The sequence below is a fragment of the Mustelus asterias genome, chromosome 21 (assembly GCF_964213995.1).
Source record: "Mustelus asterias chromosome 21, sMusAst1.hap1.1, whole genome shotgun sequence".
Lineage (NCBI taxonomy): Eukaryota > Metazoa > Chordata > Chondrichthyes > Carcharhiniformes > Triakidae > Mustelus > Mustelus asterias.
The window spans coordinates 72,692,678-72,711,321 of NC_135821.1; the positions used below are offsets into that span (position 1 = coordinate 72,692,678).

Genomic DNA, 18,644 nt, shown 5'->3' on the forward strand with positions numbered 1-18,644 from the left:
AATGTAGAATAACAGAAGCACAATGGGAGGATCCTACCTCTGTTCACTCCCATCTTTTCCCAGTGTTTTCTTCCCATAGGTTTTGTGGGAATAATTCCAATGAATGTTAACATCATCGGAGCATTCAGAGCTTTGTGCTCTGGATTCCGGCCTGGTTGTGGAGGTTAAGCTTAGCTTCTCTACTGTTGATTGTAGACGCTAGTTCCACAAAGCACGTTCTCCCAAACTCGACTGAATCACAGGGAACAAGGTGTTAAAGATAGGAAAAACAAGTCATCTTTTATTCAATCTGACACAAACTTATCAAAGATTCAGCAACATTAATTTAAGGATATGTTTCGTGACCTTCAAACCTCAGCTATGTCATGAGAATTTAATACTCTTTCATTTAGCTTTCATACAATTTCAGTACAGTAACTATAGACATCAGATATTGATTGTCTACTTCCAGAGAGCAGTCAAACAAAAATCATTTGTGTGTGTGTGTGTATATATATATATATATATATATAGTATATAATATATATATGTATTCAAGAATAGAGAATAACAGATAACATGGTACCAGAAATTGCTCAGAGAAGTTCTGAAGGTTGGAAAACAACCTTTTGACACCTCATTGAATCCAAGGCGAAATGTAACCATTCTAGATGAGCAAAATGGAATTTAAAAAAAAACTATTTTCTTTTAATACGCCAGCCTTCAGCACCTCCCGGTCACTAGGACTATTCCCAATGCCCCGCACTATACAAGAATTCTATTGCAGTGTGGCAGTTGTCTAGAAGCAGCTGTGCTTTGCATTTTCTAGTCCCCTAATACAGACTTCTCCCAAAGTCTTGGGTCGGACAATGACAGGAAATTCAACAACACACGTGAAAAAGACCAGCATTAGGACACGGACTCTGCCTTTCAGCAGAAACTTTTCTCAAGTGACATTATTTGGGATCGTTATTCATTTTTTGTGTTTTTTTTATTTTAAGAGAATGATCTGTTTACATGTCCAAGCAATGAGAGGCACTCTGGATTTGTTTATGCATAGAACTCCTCCTGTTTGTCAGGTTTTTGGTAAGCTATGCTCGCCTGCTTCGGCTCTTCCAGTGTGTAACTTCCTTCATCCTTTTTCTTCATTCGATAGATCAACAGCATAACCAGGAAGGCAGCGAAGAGTGCTCCAACCACCCCTCCAACGACAACCGCTAGACAGGAGGAAACGGAAAGACGTTTATCACGCTAGTTTATCTCCTGCAGCACAGGGAGTCAATGCACTCTTCAAATGACAGGATGGTACGGAATTGGACGTATCATATGCAGACAGAATCTCGACAGTGCAGAAGGAGGCCGTTTAGCCCATGGAGTCTGCAACAACTCTCTGAAAGAGCATCCCACCCAGGTCCTCCACTCTGCCCTGTAGCCATAACCCTGCACATTTATCATGGCCAATCCACCTAACCTGCACATCTTTGGACTGTGGGAGGAAATCGGAGCACCCGGAGAAAACACACACACACACGGGGAGAACGTGCAAACTCCACACAGAGAGTCACCCAAGGCCGGAATTGAACCCGGATCCCTGGAGTTGTGAGGCAGCAGTGCTAACCACTGTGCCACCGTGCCGCCATAGAGTTGTTTCCTTGGAGAGGATTGGATAGAGGAATTAATATCATTAATGGTTTTGATAAAAGTAAAGCAGAAGAAACTATATCCAGTGGCAGAAATATTGGAACCAGAGTCACAAATTTAAGGTGACTGGGAAAAACATGAGAGGCGGCATAAGGATTATTTTTAATGCAATAAGCTATATTGATCTGAAATACAATTGCTGAAAGTGTGGTGGAAGCAGATTCAATGGTAACTTTCCAAAGGGGACTGGATGAATACTTGGAGGGAAAAAAAATTACAGAGCTATGGGAAGTGGGAATTGTTAGACAATTCTTTTGTTTTATGTTTTATTGGACGGCATGGTGGCACAGTGGTTAACACTGCTGCCTCACAGCGCCAGGGACCTGGGTTCAATTCTGGCCTTGGGTGACTGTGTGAAGTTTGCACATTCTCCCCGTGTCTGCATGGGTTTCCACCGGACATTCCGGTTTCCTCCCACAGTCCAAAGATGTGTGGGTTAGGTGGATTGGCCATGCTAAATTGCCCCTTAGTGTCAGGGGAATTAGCAGGGTAAGTACATTGGGTTATGAGGATAGGGCTTGGGTGGGATTATTGTCTATGCAGGCTCGATGGGCCAAATGGCCTCCTTCTGCACTGTAGGGATTCTATTCTATTCTATGTATTCATGGGGATGGTGGGCCAGCATTTATTCCCCATCCATGATTGCCCTTGAGATGGCAATAATGAACCACCTTCTTCCAAAGGGCCAGCTAAGGGACAGGTATGCTACGTCTCCATCTGTTCCCTACGTTAGGGTGTTAAGGGCGGCACTTTGCTCCTTTTTGCACAGTGCAGCAGGGCTTTCAAGATCCATCTGAAAACAACTCCTGGAGGGGCAAACAGGACCTTGGTTAAATCTCTCACCCAAGAACCAGTACTGCTGACTGTGTAGCACTCCCTAAATACCGTACATGTACGTGGAAGTTGATTGCGATCTTGAAACTCATTTAGAGCTTGAACCCATGACCTTCTGATGGGAATGCACCAAGCTGAGTCTCAAATATAGCACTTTGGGTTCAAATATTTCTGGAATTATAAGACTGACATTGCTTTTAGTTCTCCATTCAGCTGGAGGAAGGATATCAGTGACAAGATATCCTGCAGGAAAATCATTGAACATCAATCAGGAAATTGTCAGACTTTGTACTTCCAGTACAATATGGAAGAAAAATTAGATGTTGCACTTCTTCCTTAAATAAAGGTTCATTCTCTAAGGAGCAATGTTCCTGTTTTCTGATGCAATCTGCCCAGTCCATCAATACAAAGGAAACATGAGACCACATCTGCTTTGCTTCTTTCAGTAAAAGCCGAGGTCTGCTCGAACATTTAGCAGCAGGTAAGTCTGCCGATAGAAAGAGCAGATGAAAAAGTACATTTAAAACACAGAGACATAAGTCATTGCGACACAGGGGACCATTTGGCCCATCAACGTTCATGCTGGCTCTCTCTCTGTGGAGAAATCCAGTTAGTCCCGTTCCCCGGCTCTATCCCTGTAGCCCTGCGAGTTTATTTTGCCCAGGTGCCCATCCAATTTCCTATTGAAATCATTCATTGTCTCCACTTCTACTCCCTTCGGAGGCAGCAAGTCATTCCCACTCACTGTGTAAAAAAAAACTTCTTCCGTGCACCCTCCACCTCCCTTCATATCCCTTTCCCAAACCTTACAGCTGTACCCCCTGGTTCCTGTACCATCAGCTGATGGGAAGTCCATCTTAAATCCCTTATAATCTTGTTAACCTTGCTTATATCTCCCCTTTAACCTCTCTGCTCCAAGGGAAACAGTCCAGGCTAATCATGTAGCTAATAATAAAAATAATAAAAGTAGTAATAAAAAGGGGCGGCACGGTAGCACAGTGGTTAGCACTGCTGCTTCACAGCCCCAGGGACCTGGGTTCGATTCCCGGCTTGAGTCACTGTCTGTGTGGAGTTTGCACATTCTCCTCGTGTCTGTGTGGGTTTCCTCCAGGTGCTCTGGTTTCCTCCCACAGTCCAAAGATGTGCGGGTTAGGTTGATTGGCCATGCTAAAATTGCCCCTTAGTATCCTGAGATGCGTAGATTAGAGAGATTAGCGGGTAAAATATGTAGGGATATGGGGGTAGGGCCTGGGTGGGATTGTGGTCGGTGCAGATTCGATGGGCCGAATGGCCTCTTTCTGCACTGTAGGGTTTCTATGATTCTATGATAGGATCATAACTCATTGTGGGCGGCACGGTGGCACTATGGTTAGTACTGTTGTCTCACAGCGCCATGGACCTGGGTTCGATTCCTGGCTTGGGTCACTGTCTGTGTAGAGTCTGCACGTTCTCCCCGTGTCTGCGTGGGTTTCTTCTGGGTGTTCCGATTTCCTCCCACAGTCTGAAATACGTGCTGGTTAGATGCATTGACCTGAACTGGTGCCAGAGTGTGGCGACTAGGGGAGTTTTGCAATAACTTCATTGCAGTGTTAATGTAAGCCTTACTTGTGACACTAATAAATAAACTTTAACCTTAACTTTAACTTAAAATACCTACAGTGCAGAAGGAGGCCTTTCGGCCCATTGAGTCTGTACCGACTCTCCGACAGAACATCCAACCCAGGCCCACTCCCTTAATCCCATGCATTTATCCTGCTATATCCCCTAACCTACACATCTTGGGACACTAAGGGGAAATATAGCATGGCCAATCCACCTACCCTGCACAAGTTTTGGGCTGCGGGAGGAAACTGGAGCACCCAGAGGAAACCCAAGCAGACACACAGAGAACGTGTGAACTCCACACAAAGAGTCACCCTGGGCCGGAACCAAACCCTAGTCCAAGCACTCTGAGGTAGTGGTGCTAACCGCTGCGCCACCGTGCTGCTCCCCCACCTCGTGTCCCCCCCCCCCCCCCCCGTCCCCCCCCCCCCCCCCCCCCCCCCCGGTCCCCACTGGAACCATTCTGCTAAATCTCCTCCGCACCCTTCCTAAAGTGTGGTGACCAGAAGTGGTGCAACACAGTAGTTAGTTATAGCCTAACCAAAGCTTTATCAAGATTCAACATAACTTCCCAGTTTTTCTTCTCAGTGCCTCTATTTGTGAAGCCAGCAAGTGCTGAACTTTGTTCTCCTGATGATCACTGCCTAGTAAGAAGTTTAACAACACCAGGTTAAAGTCCAACAGGTTTATTTGGTAGCAAAAGCCACACAAGCTTTCGGAGCTCCAAGCCCCTTCTTCAGGTCAAGAAGGGGCTTGGAGCTCCGAAAGCTTGTGTGGCTTTTGCTACCAAATAAACCTGTTGGACTTTAACCTGGTGTTGTTAAACTTCTTACTGTGTTTACCCCAGTCCAACACCGGCATCTCCACATGATCACTGCCTGGCCAGGCCTTTCCGAATAACCTCATATTTATTTCAGAGCTTTCCAACTTCATCTTAAAGACTGACTTTGTGAAGGACGTGTGTAAGTATAATAATTTTGCACATTACTCTTCAGGGAACTGTCATCCCAACATGTAATCCAATCAGGTCAAATTCCCTCCTTTGAAAACTTGCTGGGTGGCACAGTGGCACAGTGGTTAGCACTGCTGCCTCACAGCGCCAGGGACCTGGGTTCAATTCCCGGCAGCACAGTGGTTAGCACTGCTGCCTCTCAGCACCAGGAACCCGGGTTCAATTCTGGCCTTGGGTCACTGTCTGTGTGTGGAATTTGCGCGTTCTCCCCGTGTCTGCGTGGGTTTCCTCCGGGTGCTCCGGTTTCCTCCCACAGTCCAAAGATGCATGGGTTAGGTTGATTGGCCATGGAAAATTGCCCCTTAGTATCAGGGGGATTAGCAGGGTAATTATGTGAGGTTACAGGAATAGGGCCTGGGTGGGATTGTGCAGACTTGATGGGCCAAATGACCTCCTTCTGCACTGTAGGGATTCTATGATTCTTCTATGATTCCTCAAAACCCACCTCTTTGAACAAGCCACCCATCTGAATGCATGCTTGTTTTGCTAAACTGCATTGTAACGTCCTATGAAACAGCACTTGCCAGAATGATCTGTGTCTTTGACATTTATCATAGAATCATAGAATCCTACAGTGCAGAAAGAGGCCATTCAGCCCATTGAGTCTGCACCAACTACAATCCCACCCAGGCCCTATCCCTATAACCCCATGCATTTACCCTGCTAATCCTCCTGATACAAAGGGGCAATTTGGCATCGCCAATCCACCTAACCCGCATATCTTTGGACTGTGGGAGGAAACCGGAGCACCCAGAGGAAACCCATGCAGACACGGGGAGAATGTGCAAACTCCACACAGACAGTGGCCCAAGCTGGGAATCGAACCCGGGTCCCTGGAGCTGTGAGGCAGCAATAGTAACCACTGTACCACCATGCCGACATTCTTGATGCCAGCCAAGAATGTCTCCAGAGAAACCCCAATGGTGCATCGCTGGGTGCTTAGTGTAATCGGTGCAGCAAAGACTAATAAAAGAACCATCTTACCTACTAAGACCTCTTTTCTCTCCAGTATGTTTTTCTGGGGTAACTGCGCTGCTGAAGATGAGCTCCCCGCCTCTATTGCATTGTCTATTACATCAGGAAGGCCGTTCTTCCCACTGCCTCGCCCGGTTGGTTGCGTGACAGCAGCAAACACCTCGTTGTTTGTCCCTGGATTTATCACCTCCCCTTCCTCGGTGATCTCAAAGTCTCCGCTCGGCGCCCCGGCAGCAGGAACCTCCACCTCGTTGTTGATGGTCACCTCTTTGACTGTTTCTCCGGAGTCAGTTTTCTGCGTGTGCTAATACAAAAAAAGGGAAAATTACTGGTATTTTCTTCAAATGAACATGCTACAGAAATAACAAAGAGCCTGAAGAAGCAAGATCTCCGATTTGTCTTCCCTACTTTCCAGAATGCACTCTGCTTCATCCTGAGACAGGAATTTTCATCACATTCTCCAGGTGGAAACCTTGGGATTAGGTGGAATGTGGAGTTTGGAGTTTGGAATGTGCTGAATTGGATCGACCAAAATGCATCACCTCACATTTGTCCAGATTAAATTCCATCTGCCATTTCTCTGTCCAATTTTCCAGCCTATCTATATCCTGCTGTATTCTCTGACAATCTTCATCACTAACCGCAACTCCGCCAATCTTAGTATCATCTGCAAACTTGCTAATCAGACCAGTTACATCTTCTTCTAAGTTATTTACATATATTACAAACAGCAGAGGTCCCAGCACTGATCCCTATGGAACACCACTAGTTACAGACCTCCATTCAGAAAAACACCCTTCCACTGCTACCCTCTGTCTTTTATGGCCAAGCCAGTTCTGAATCCATCTAGCTAGTTCACCCCTGAACCCATGGGATTTAATCTTTTGCACCAGCCTGTCATGACGACCTTGTCAAATGCCTTACTAAAGTCCATGGAGACAGCATCCACAGCCCTTCCCTCGTCAATCATTTTTGTCACCACCTCGAAAAACTCAATTAAATTAGTGAGACATGACCTCCCTCGTACAAAACCATGCTGATTGTCACTAATAAGACCATTCAGTTCCAAATGTGTATAGATCCTATTCCTAAGAATCTTCTCCAACAATTTCACTATCATTGATGTCAAGCTCACTGACCTATAATTACCCGGGTTATCCTTGCTACTCCTCTTAAATAATGGGACAACATTCGCTATCCTCCAATCCTCTGGTACCTCACCAGTGGCCAACGAAGAAACAAAGATTTCTGTTAAAGGCCCAGCAATTTCATCTCGTCTCCCTCAGTAATCTGGGATTGATGCCATCTGGCCCTGGGGATTTGTCTACCTTAATGTTTTTTAATTCACCTAACACTTCCTCCCTCATAATGATGGCTTGTTCTAAAGGGTTTACAGACCCCTCCGAGACACCTTTAATCAACGTGTCCCTCTCCTTTGTGAATACCGATGCAAAGTACTCATTAAGGATCTCACCCACTTCTTTTGGTTCTACACATAATTTTCCTCCTTTGTCCTTAAGTGGACCAACTCTTTCTCTAGCCACCCTCTTGTTCCTAATATATGGATAAAATGCCTTAGGATTCTCCTTAATCCTGACTGCCTAGGACATTTTGTGGCCTCTATTTGCCCCCCGACTCCCTGTTTGAGCTCTTTTCTACTTTCCCTGTATTCTTCAAATGCTTCATCTGTTTTGAGTTCCCTAGACATCATGTAAGCATCCTTTCTCTTTTTGACTAGACTCGGAATTTCCCTGGTCATCCATAGTTCCTGAATCTTGCCTTTTCTGTCCTTCCTTTTCATAGGCACATGCCTGTCCTGCACTCCGATCAACTGCTCCTTAAAAGACTCCCACATGCCAAATGTGGATTTACCCTCAAACAGGCTCTCCCAAATGAGAGCCTCCAAATCCTGCCTAACCCGGTTGTAGTTAGCCTTCCCCCAATCCGGTTGTAGTTAGTCTTCCCATTTGTGTTTTTTTAAAACACAAATAAATGATAGTGTTCATTACAGAAACTGGCTTTATATTCCAGATTTATTAATTAAATTTAAATTAAACCAGCTGCCATTATGGGTTTTGAACCATGACCTCAGAGCAATACAAGCCCAGTGACGTTACCACTAAGCCACCATCTTCCAAAAACATAATAGCAGCTCCCAGCTGAATGACACGCGACTGCAAGATTTTTGGGATGTAATTGTGTTCCTCTGTGTTATATGTTTCCACTGTGTGTGTAATAGGCGGCACGGTGGCACAGTGGTTAGCACTGCTGCCTCACACTGCCAGGGATCCGGGTTCAATTCCAGCCTCGGGTGACTATCTGTGTGGAGTCTGCACGTTCTCCTCGTGTCTGCGTGGGTTTCCTCCGGGTGCTCAGGTTTCCTCCCACACTCCAAAGATGTGCAGGTTAGGCAGAATGGCCATGCTAAATTGCCCCTTAGTGTCTTGCAGGGTAAATATTTGGGATTACCAGGATACAGTCTGGGTGGGGGTTGTGGCCGGTGCAGGCTCGATGGGCCAAATAGCCTCCTTCGGCACTATAGGGATTCTATGATTCTTACACAGTTCAATGATCAGAAGTTGAGCTCTTAATTTTTCCACCCAAAGGCACTGAGGTCAATTGCAGGACTGTGGCTGAAATGAACCAACTCAGGATCGGCCAGTAACTGATGCTGAGCCTGGCAAAGCTCAGGAGAACACCAGGCAATGCCAGGCCTGCCATTCCTCAGGACTATCATAGACATTGGTAAAGGCAACACTGAGGAGAAAAATCATAGAAACATTACTATATTTTCCAATTAACTTTTTTTTGGACACTTTTGTTGGCTAGTTGTAAAATTTTGGAATGGAAGAAAATGGCTGTTGGTCTACCAGTCAAGATTTATCTGATTGGGCAATGAAGAGCCTGTATCTTTTTCAATTGGTTGCAGGAAGTTGAAACACCGAGAGGCAGCCAATAGCCATTTGAGGCCATGTGATGACACCCCCAATGGTTAGCACTGCTGCCTCACAGCGCCAGGGACCCGGGTTCAATTCCAGCCTCGGGTCATTGTCTGTGTGGAGTTTGCATGTTCTCCCCGTGTCTGCGTGGGTTTCCTGCGGGTGCTCCAGTTTCCTCCCAGTCCAAAGATGTGCATGTTAGGTAGATTGACCGTGCTAAATTGCCCATTAGTGTCAAAGGTGTGTAGGTTAGGGGGATTAGTGGAGTAAATGCATTGGGTTGCGAGGATAGGGCCTGAGTGGGATGCTCTGTTGGAGAGTCGGTGCAGACTCGATGGACTGAATGGCTTCCTGCACTGTAGGAATTCTATGATAATATACACAGCCAGAGTTAACAGTGCTAATAACCACTGGGACACCGTGAAGCTTAAACAACTGACTGGTTAGATGGGCTGCATAGATCAGAAACAGTTGCTTGGGAGTGCAGAGCATGAATATTGTTCAAAAGAGACACATGGTGCCGAAACTTTTCATCTTACTCTCATTAGGTCTATCACAAGAATACCGAAATCAGGGGAAACAACAACTTTATACAGTATAAAAAGAGGGTGCTGTTTTGTTGGAAAGTGGACTCTGATTGGCATTGCTATGGAAAATGTACCAGTTAATGGTGAATGATAGTTAACTGCCAAGCATTGTTTGAAAATTTAAACCAAGTAGCTTGACTCTGATTGGTGAAGACATTGCCTTGAGAAATTAACCAGCCAATAGCTATCACTTATGTTGTTTAGATGAAACAGGCACAATGTGTGTACATGTTCTTTCTGTCTGCAAAGAACAGGGCTTGCAGTATGGTGCATTGGCATGTACTGGAAGCTACATATATTCATAGACAGGGCCCTGTTCTTTGCAGACAGAAATAACATGTTCACATATTGCACCTGTTTCAACTAAATAAATTAAGTGATAGCCATTGCTTTTATCCAAGTGATAGCCATTTGCTTGTTCATTCTCTGGGGCAATGCCTTGACTGATCAGAGTCAAGTTGCCTGGTTTAAATTTTCAAACAATGCTTGGCAGTTACCTGTCATTCACCACTAACTGGTGCATTCTCCATGGCAGCACCTCTACCAATCAGAGTTCACTTGCCAACCAATCAACACTCACTTCTCACACAGTATATAACTGTTGTTTGCCCTGATGTTGGTATTCTTGCGAATTGTCCTGATGAGTGCAAGACAAAAAGCTTTGACAAAATGACTTTTTTCAGCAATGCACAAACAAAAGAAATGCCAAATTTTAATGGATCACAACAGTTTACATTACAGGTGAGAATATAGCCCCCCCCCCCCCATTGCTTTCTCCAGGGCAATGCCTTAATCAATCAGAGCCAACAAATTAGCCTCCACTCCTGTAGTAAAAATTGACGTGATCCTTTGAAATTTGGTATTCTTGGGTTTGTCCTGATGAGTGCGAGATGAAAATCTTCACCAACACGGCTCTCTTTTCGAGATCAGAAATATCGGCACATCTCAGCTACAACGTTAATGGCAGGGTTCAGTAATTCTGTTGCAAAGCAACTTGAAGCTTTCCTGCCTAGTTAAACCTTTATAAACTTCTTCTTCCCATTTTGAAGAGGAAAGACGTAGAGGAGGAAACATCCTGAGTTCTTACAGCAGGGTTCACTTTGGACCATGTCTGGGAGAGTCTGTCAGCTTTTTATTTGGACCATTGTGCTGTTAATCCCACCATTTGGAGCGGCACGGTGACACAGTGGTTAGCACTGCTGCCTCACAGAGCCAGGGACCTGGGTTCGATTCTGGCCTTGAGTCACTGTGCGGAGTTTGCACATTCTCCCCATGTCTGCATGGGTTTCCTTCGGGTGCTCCAGTTTCCTCCCACAGTCCAAAGATGTGCGGGTTCGGTTGGTTGGCCTTGCTAAATTAACTGTAGTGTCAGGGGAATTGGCAGGGTAAATATGAGGGGATACGGGGATAGGGCCTGGGTGGGATTGTGATCAGTGCAGACTCGATGGGCTGAATGGCCTCCTTCTGCACTGTAGGGATTTTATGATTGCACATGTTTCAACATGCCAGGAAACAGTAAATTCATGAGAGAAAACTCAGCAGTCAAAGCCGCTCCAATGTTGGAAATTCCCCTCATTAATCTGCTGAATGATTATTTGAAATTCAGTGTCTGGATGCATGAGGAAATCAGCAGCTCTGGGAACGGGAATCAGGGCTCCAGATCCTGATTATTACAACAACTTCATTTCAGTAGTAGCTTGAAACGTCCCAAGGTGCCTCATGGGAATGACGGTCAAAGTAAATTCGCCATCAAACCAGTTAAAGAGATTTTGGGACACGTGATCAAGTGCTTGGTCAAAGATATTGGATGAGATTTTCCGGCTCCCAGCCACTGTCAATGGGAATTCCCATTGACCTCACCCCACGCTGGCAGGGAACCCGCAGAGAATCCCGCCGGCGTGAACGGCCAGAGAATTCCAGCCATTAGGTTTTAAGCATGCCTGGAAAGGTGGTTGTGTATTGGGGGGGTACCAGCTGCGGTTCCATTGGCAGCTTACTTGGCTCTGAAGGTTCTGGGTTCAAGTCCCACCCCAGGGATTAATCCTAAAAATTAAGGCTGACACTCCAGTGCAGCACTGAGGGAGCACAGCACTGTCAGAGGTGCCCTCTTTTGGGTGAGGTGTGCAAGGCCCCATGGATGATCAATGACACGATTTGGAGAAGAGCAGGGGAGTTATCCCCGGTTATCCTGATCAATATTCATCCCTCAACCGACATCACAAAAACAGATTATCTGCTCAAAATCACGTTGCTGTTTGTGGGATCTTGCTGTGCACAAATTGACTGCTGTATTTCCTAGATTACAACTGTGACTACACTTTAGAAGTGCTTCATTGGCGGTAAAACGCTTCATAGTTGCAAATCTTTCTTTTTTATAATTGGCCACCAATTGAGTTCAAAGTTCAAAATGGCCTGTGATGCCCTTTACAGTCGAATATCCTGCAAACACCTGGATCCAGGGTGACAAATAAAGAGGAGTTGGGTCACAACCCTGGGAAGCTGCCTGGACTATTAGCCCTTCGGAGTTGTGGAGTGAATTGAAATGTTGAAACATCTGTTCTTTAATTTCATTCTTTCAATGGGATGTGGGCATCACGGGACAGAGCAGCATTTGTTACCCATTGAATTGCCCTTGAGAAGGTGGTGGTGAGCCGCCTTCTTGAACTGATGCGGTGCTGTTAGGAACAGAGTTCCAGGATTTTGACCCAGCGACATGAACCACCACTGGCAGGTGAAACTAGAACTCGGGGCATAGCCTCAAAATAAGGGGGAACAGATTTAAGACTGAGTTGAGAGAGAACCTCTTCACCCAAAGGGTCGTGAATCTGTGGAATTCCCTGCCCAGTGAAGCAGTTGAGGCTACCTCATTGAATGTTTTTAAAGGCAAGGATTGATACATTTTTGAACAGTAAAGGAATTAAGGGTTGTGGTGAGCGGCCGGTAAGTGGAGCTGAGTCCATGAAAAGATCAGCGATGATCTTATTGAATGGTGGAGCAGGCTCGAGGGGCCGGATGGCCTACTCCTGCTCCTAGTTCTTATGTTCTTATGAAGGAATGGTGATGTATTTCCAAGTTAGGATGGTGTGTGAGTTGGGGGGGAGCTTGCAGGTGGTGCTGTTCCCATTTATCTGCTGTCTTTGTCCTTTTAGGTGGTAGAGGTCACAGCTTTGGAAGGAACTGTCAAAGGAGCCTTGGTGAGTTGCCGCAGGGAATATTGTATATACTACACATTGCTGCCACAGGGCACGGTGGTGGAGGGAGTGAATGTTTGTGGATGGGGTGCTGATCAAGCGGATTGCTTTGTCCTGGATGGTTAAAAGTTAATTTATTATTATTGTCACAAGTAGGCTGACATTAACACTGCAGTGAAGTTACTGTGAAAATCCCCCAGTCATCACATTCCGGCGCCTGTTGAGGTGCACTGAGGGAGAATTTAGCATGGCCAATGCACCTAACCAGCACGTCTTCCAGACTGTGGGAGGAAACCGGAGCACCCGATGGAAACCCACGGGGAGAACGTGCAGACTCCGCACAGACAGTGACCCAAGCCAGGAATCGCATGCAGGTCCCTGGCGCTGTGAGGCAGCAGTGCTAACCACTGTGCCACCTTGTGGAGCTTCTTGACTATTGTCGGAGCTGTGTTCAAGCAGGCAAGTGGAGAATATTTCATTGCACTCCTGACTTGTGCCTTGTAGATGGTGGGCAGCTTTGGAGATCAGGAGGTGAGTCTCTTACCCACTCTTGTAGGCACAGTACATGGCCATTAGAGGGAGCTTTAGTGATAGTGTTACAGTCGACAGTACAGAAACAGGCCATTCAGCCCAACTAGTCTGTGCTGGTGGTAAAACTCCACATGAGCTTCCACCTGCCTCTTTTCAGGTAACCCCAGCAGCATAACATTTCATTCCTTTCTCCTTCATATGCTTATCTAGCTTTCAGTTAAATGCATCTGTTTTATTCACCTCAACTACTCGTGGGAATGAGTTCCACAATCTAGCCACCTTCTGGGTGAGGAAAAATCCTGAATTCCATATTCGATTTATTGGGCCTTAGCTTCCGACTCATGCAGCAGATGTTGATGAATACTGAACTCCAGATTGGTGTTAGCAGGGGGCAGTTAAAGCATTGCTCTCATACAACACTATGATGTATCACAGCTTGGTACAGCTCCTGCTCTGACCACAGACCACAAGAAACTACAAAGGGTCATGGATGAAACCCAGTCCATCAGGCAAACAGCCTCCTATCCATTGACTCTGTCTACGCTTCCCGCTGCTTCAGAAAAGCAGCCAGCATAATCAAGGACCCCATGCATCCCAGACATTCTCTCTTCCACCTTCTTCCATCAGGAAAAAGGTACAAAAGTCAGATAAAAGGTACCAACTGACTCAAGACAGCCTCTTTCCTGCTGCCATCAGACTTCCACCAGGCATTCTTTCTGGTTGTATCACAGCTTGGTATGGCTCCTGCTCTGCCCAAGACCGCAAGGAACTACAAAAGGTTGTGAATGTAGCCCAACCCATCATGTAAACCAGCCTCCCATCCATTGACTCTGTCTACACTTCCTGCTGCCTCGGCAAAGCAGCCAGCATAATTAAGGACCCCCCACCCCCCGCCATCATTCTCTCTTCCACCTTCTTCCGTCGGGAAAAAGATGCAAAAGTCTGAGATCACGTACCAACCGACTCAAGAACAGCTTCTTCCCTGCTGCTGTTGGGACTTTTGAATGGACTTACCTTGCATTAAGCTGATCTTTCTCTGCAACCTAGCTATGACTGTAACACTACATTCTGCACTCTCTCATTTCCTTCTCTATGAACGGTATGCTTTGTCTGTATAGTGCGCAAGAAACTATACAGTATGCTAATACATGTGACAATAATAAATCAAATCAAATCAAAATCAAATCAAGACTTTTGAATGGACGTATCATATATTAAGCTGATCTTTATCTACCCCCAAACTGTAACTGCAACATTATATTCTGCACCCTTTCCTTTCCTTCTCCCCTATGTACTCTATGAAGGTTATGCTTCGTCTGTATAGCGCGCAAGGAACTTTACTTCTCACTGTATCCCGATACATGTGACAATAATAAATCAAATCAGCATATGTGCTTTCCAATAGAAGTCATGGACCAGGAACAGGCCCTAAGCCTGACCAACTTTACTCTGAGCCTTGCAGGCTGGGAATTAATTTTGCTTTCAGTTCCCCGTGTATTATTCTGCAGTTTAATATGTTCCGTTCGGCATTAGCAGTTCCAGAGGATCTCAGATGTGTAACATAGATGTCAGGGACTTACCTCGGTGATGTAAGGGATATACGGGAGGGTTTTGCTGGTGTCCTCTGGGACGTTTTCCAATGTTTTTTGGGTTGTTTGTGGATCTGGTATGGAAGTTGGTTTGGCCACCACGCTGACTCTGGTTGAACTCCTCGTGGCTGCCAGCGCCGTGGTGGCTGCGGCAGTCGCTAACGGCACAATGGCGATGGTGCGGGTGGTCGGCATGGCAACGGTACTGGTGCTGGTGCTGGTACTGGTGCTGGTGGTGGTGGTTGCCGTGCTTGCGGTGGTTGCCAGCAGAGCCGTGGTGGCGGCGGCAGCTGGCATCGTGATGGGAGCCGGGGCTGCCGTCGTGGTCGCTGCGGTGGTCAGGGCAGTGGAGGCGGGTGTGGGTGAAGTGGCAGTGCTGCCTCCTGCCAGGGCAGTATCCCGGAACGTGAAGGCAAGCGGCTGGAGGGATCCGAAGGTTGAGGTGGAGGGTGGAGATGTAACAGGCCTGGTCGCGCTGGTGGTAAATCGCAGCTCAGTGTCAAAGTCAAAGTCTGAAAAGAAACAGAAGCTCGAAGTTAAATCTAGTAATTATCGATTGTAAAAGCATGGCTGATATGACAGAAGGCCATTCAGCCCATCATGTGGGTGCTGGCTCTTTAATCCCACCCTCTAACGCTTTCCCATGGTCTTCTAGATTTTTCCCTCCATTTACCAATTCTCTTTTGAAAGATACTATTAAATTTTTCCAACAATTTTTCCCCTCCAACTCGATTTTCAAGTTTGCTGATGACACCACCATAGTGGGTCAGATCTCAAACAATGACGAGATGGAGAACAGGAAAGAGATAGAGAATCTGGTGAACAGGTTCAGCGACAATAATCTCTCCCTCAATGTCAACAAAACGAAGGAGATTGTCATCAACTTCAGGAAGCGTAGTGAAGGACATCAATGGGGATGAAGTAGAAAGGGTCGAGAGCTTCAGGTTTTTAGGTGTCCAGATCACCAACAATCTGTCCTGGTCCCTCCCATGCTGACACTATAGTAAAGAAAGCCCCACCAATGCCTCTACATTTTCAAATGACTAAGGGAATTTGGCTTGTCCGCTACGACTCTCACCAACGTTTACAGATGCACCATAGAAAGCATTCTTTCTGGACGTATCACAGCTTGGTATGGGCTCCTGCTCTGCCCCAGACCGCAAGAAACTCCAAAGTGTCGTGAACGAAGCCCAGTCCATCACTCAAACTCCCACTCGCTGACACTGTCCACACTTCCCGCTGCCTCGATAAAGCAGCCAGCATAATTAGGGAAACAGCTGGAATATTCCAGCCGGCCTCTGATAATTGGCCTCAATTGCTCTTAAGCTCGAGGGGCTACTCATTGCTTACGGACGGGTCACCCTTTCACCCCTAATCCCACCTCTGGGAACATGGCAATTGGCGCTTGCCCACCTTCCTTCTCACCATTACATTGGGGTGAAAGTTCTGCCCAGGGACTCTGGCCAGTTCCTTTCTCTGCTCCGATTTCAGTCGTTCGCCAGTAACCAGCTGGGGTCAACTCACTCAAACTATGACCACACTGAATTCTGATAGTCTGAGCTTTTGCTAATGAAAGGGGCAGCACGGTGGCACAGTGGGTCAGCACTGCTGCCTTACAGCACCAGGGACCCGGGTTCAATTCCGGCCTCGGGTCACTGTCTGTGTGGAGTTTGCACGTTCTCCCCGTGTCTGCTTGGGTTTCCTCCGGGTGCTCCGGTTTCCTCCCACAGTCCAAAGATGTGTGAGTCAGGTGGATTGGCCACACTAAATTGCCCCTTAGTGTCAGGGGGACTAGCTAGGGTAACTGCAAGAGGTTATGGAAATAGCACCTGGGTGGGATTTTGGTCGGTGCAGACTCGATGGGCCGAATGGCCTCCTTCTGCACTGTAGGGATTCTATGATTCTATGAACGTTCATCACTCTGTGTGCACTTCAGACCCAGTGATTGCTGGGTAATATTCTGACAAATCCGAAAGTCTCTGGAAAAATCAAGGCATCGAGAGAAGGTGAATGAGGAAGTGCTTATAGCCGGGGAGCTCATTAAAATAGAACTATTTCTAACCTGACCCTCCATCTCTCAATCAGGAATAAAGGGAGATTAACTTGAACCATCGAGACTAAGCCTGTGATGCTTTTGCAGAGACACTGAAAACTATGCTGACAGATAACTCTTACAGCGCAGGACAGACCATAGTTGTCCCAACAATCCCTTCCCGCACCCCTGCTCCCTCTGCCTCCCCTGCCCCTTCTGCCACCCCTGCCCCCTCTGCCACCCCTGCCCCCTCCGCCACCCCTAGCCCCTCCGTCACCCCTGCCCCCTCCACCAACCGTGCCCCCTCCCCCACCCCAGCTCCTCTGCCACACCTGCCCCCTCCGCCACCCCTACCTCTCCGCCACCCCTGCCCCCTCCTCCACCCCTAGCCCCCTCCTCCACCTCTGCCCCCTCCGCCACCCATACCCCCTCCGCCACCCTTTTCCCCTCCGCCACGCCTGCCCCCTCCCCACCCCCAACGTAACCACTGGACAGTGGTCCCTGGTGTGTTATCCCGGGTTTGTTTGATTCTATAACGCTTCAACTGAACTGTTCAAGAGGAAATTGGATTATTATTTGAGAAAGGCAAGGCAAATAGCTGGATATAACACTTGGGGCGAATGGGATCAAAGGTTATGGGGAGAAAGCAGGATTAGGCTATTGAGTTGGACGATCAGCCATGATCGTGATGAATGGCGGAGCAGGCTCGAAGGGCCGAATGGCCTGCTCTTGCTTCTATGTTTCTATGTCCTATGTTTCCAATGGGGAGAAGATGGGGGAGTGGCAGTAGTGAAATTGTTCATACGGAGAGCCGGCACATACACGATGGGCTGAATGGCCTCTTTCTCCGCTGTAGCTATTCTATGATTGTGAACAGGTGGTGAGTTGCAGGTCAGTAAATTCAATCAAGCAAGTCGCAGATTACCATAAACTGCCGCTGTTTGAACAGACATTAAATAAATGCTGCAAATTTCTTGTAGCTCTTGGTTTTCCAGAAGGTGAAACATTAATGACATCGGCAGAGGACTAACAAAGGGCTCAGTGGTAACAATAAAGGTGCTGTCAGCTTTAACAATAACATCATGTCCAACCCTTAGACTGCTGCTCCCCGCACCTACTGCCTCGCTGATGAGTCAAGGCATCTTATGAGGGGACGGCACGGTGGTACAGCGGTTAGCACTGTTGCCTCCCATTGCCAGGGACCTGGGTTTGATTCCTGGCTTGGGTCCCTGTCTGTGTGGAGCTCGCACATTCTCCCCATGTCTGCGTGGGTTTCCTTCAGGTGCTCTGGTTTCCTCTCACAGTCCAAAGATGTGGGGATTAGGGTGGATTGGCCATGCTAAAATTGCCCCTCAGTGTCAGGGGGACTAGCAGGGTAAATACATGGGGTTAAGGGGATAGAGCCTGGGTGGGATTGTGGGCGGTGCTGGCTCATTGGGCCAAATGGCCTCCTTCTGCACTGTAAGGATTCTATGATTCATGGCACTGCTGTTGCTGCAGACCAATCAGATTGGCCACCAGTTCCCCAGGGGGGGACTTATCCATAACGAAGGTCAAAGGTCCCGTGGGCAGGGTGCTTGGCTCGGCCGAGGCCTGTTCTGTCAGCAGGACAGGCGAGCATGGAGCAAGTCAGCGTACCCCGGCTTTGCTTCTGGGAGGTGCAAGCTGTCAT

At 47.2% G+C, this 18,644-nt stretch overlaps 1 protein-coding gene across 1 annotated transcript in view; it reads right to left on the bottom strand.

Moving 5' to 3' along the window:
* Window positions 1-895: 895 nt before the first annotated feature.
* LOC144509412 (uncharacterized) overlaps window positions 896-18,644 on the bottom strand; it is a 254,968-nt gene continuing 237,219 nt past the window's right edge. Inside the window, exons 3-5 of the mRNA XM_078238257.1 lie at window positions 14,932-15,452; window positions 6,113-6,407; window positions 896-1,196 (exon numbers count right to left, since the gene is read on the bottom strand). Of these exons, the coding sequence (XP_078094383.1) occupies window positions 1,030-1,196; window positions 6,113-6,407; window positions 14,932-15,452 (983 nt within the window). The 3' untranslated portion in view covers window positions 896-1,029. The remainder of the gene's footprint in view (window positions 1,197-6,112; window positions 6,408-14,931; window positions 15,453-18,644) is intronic.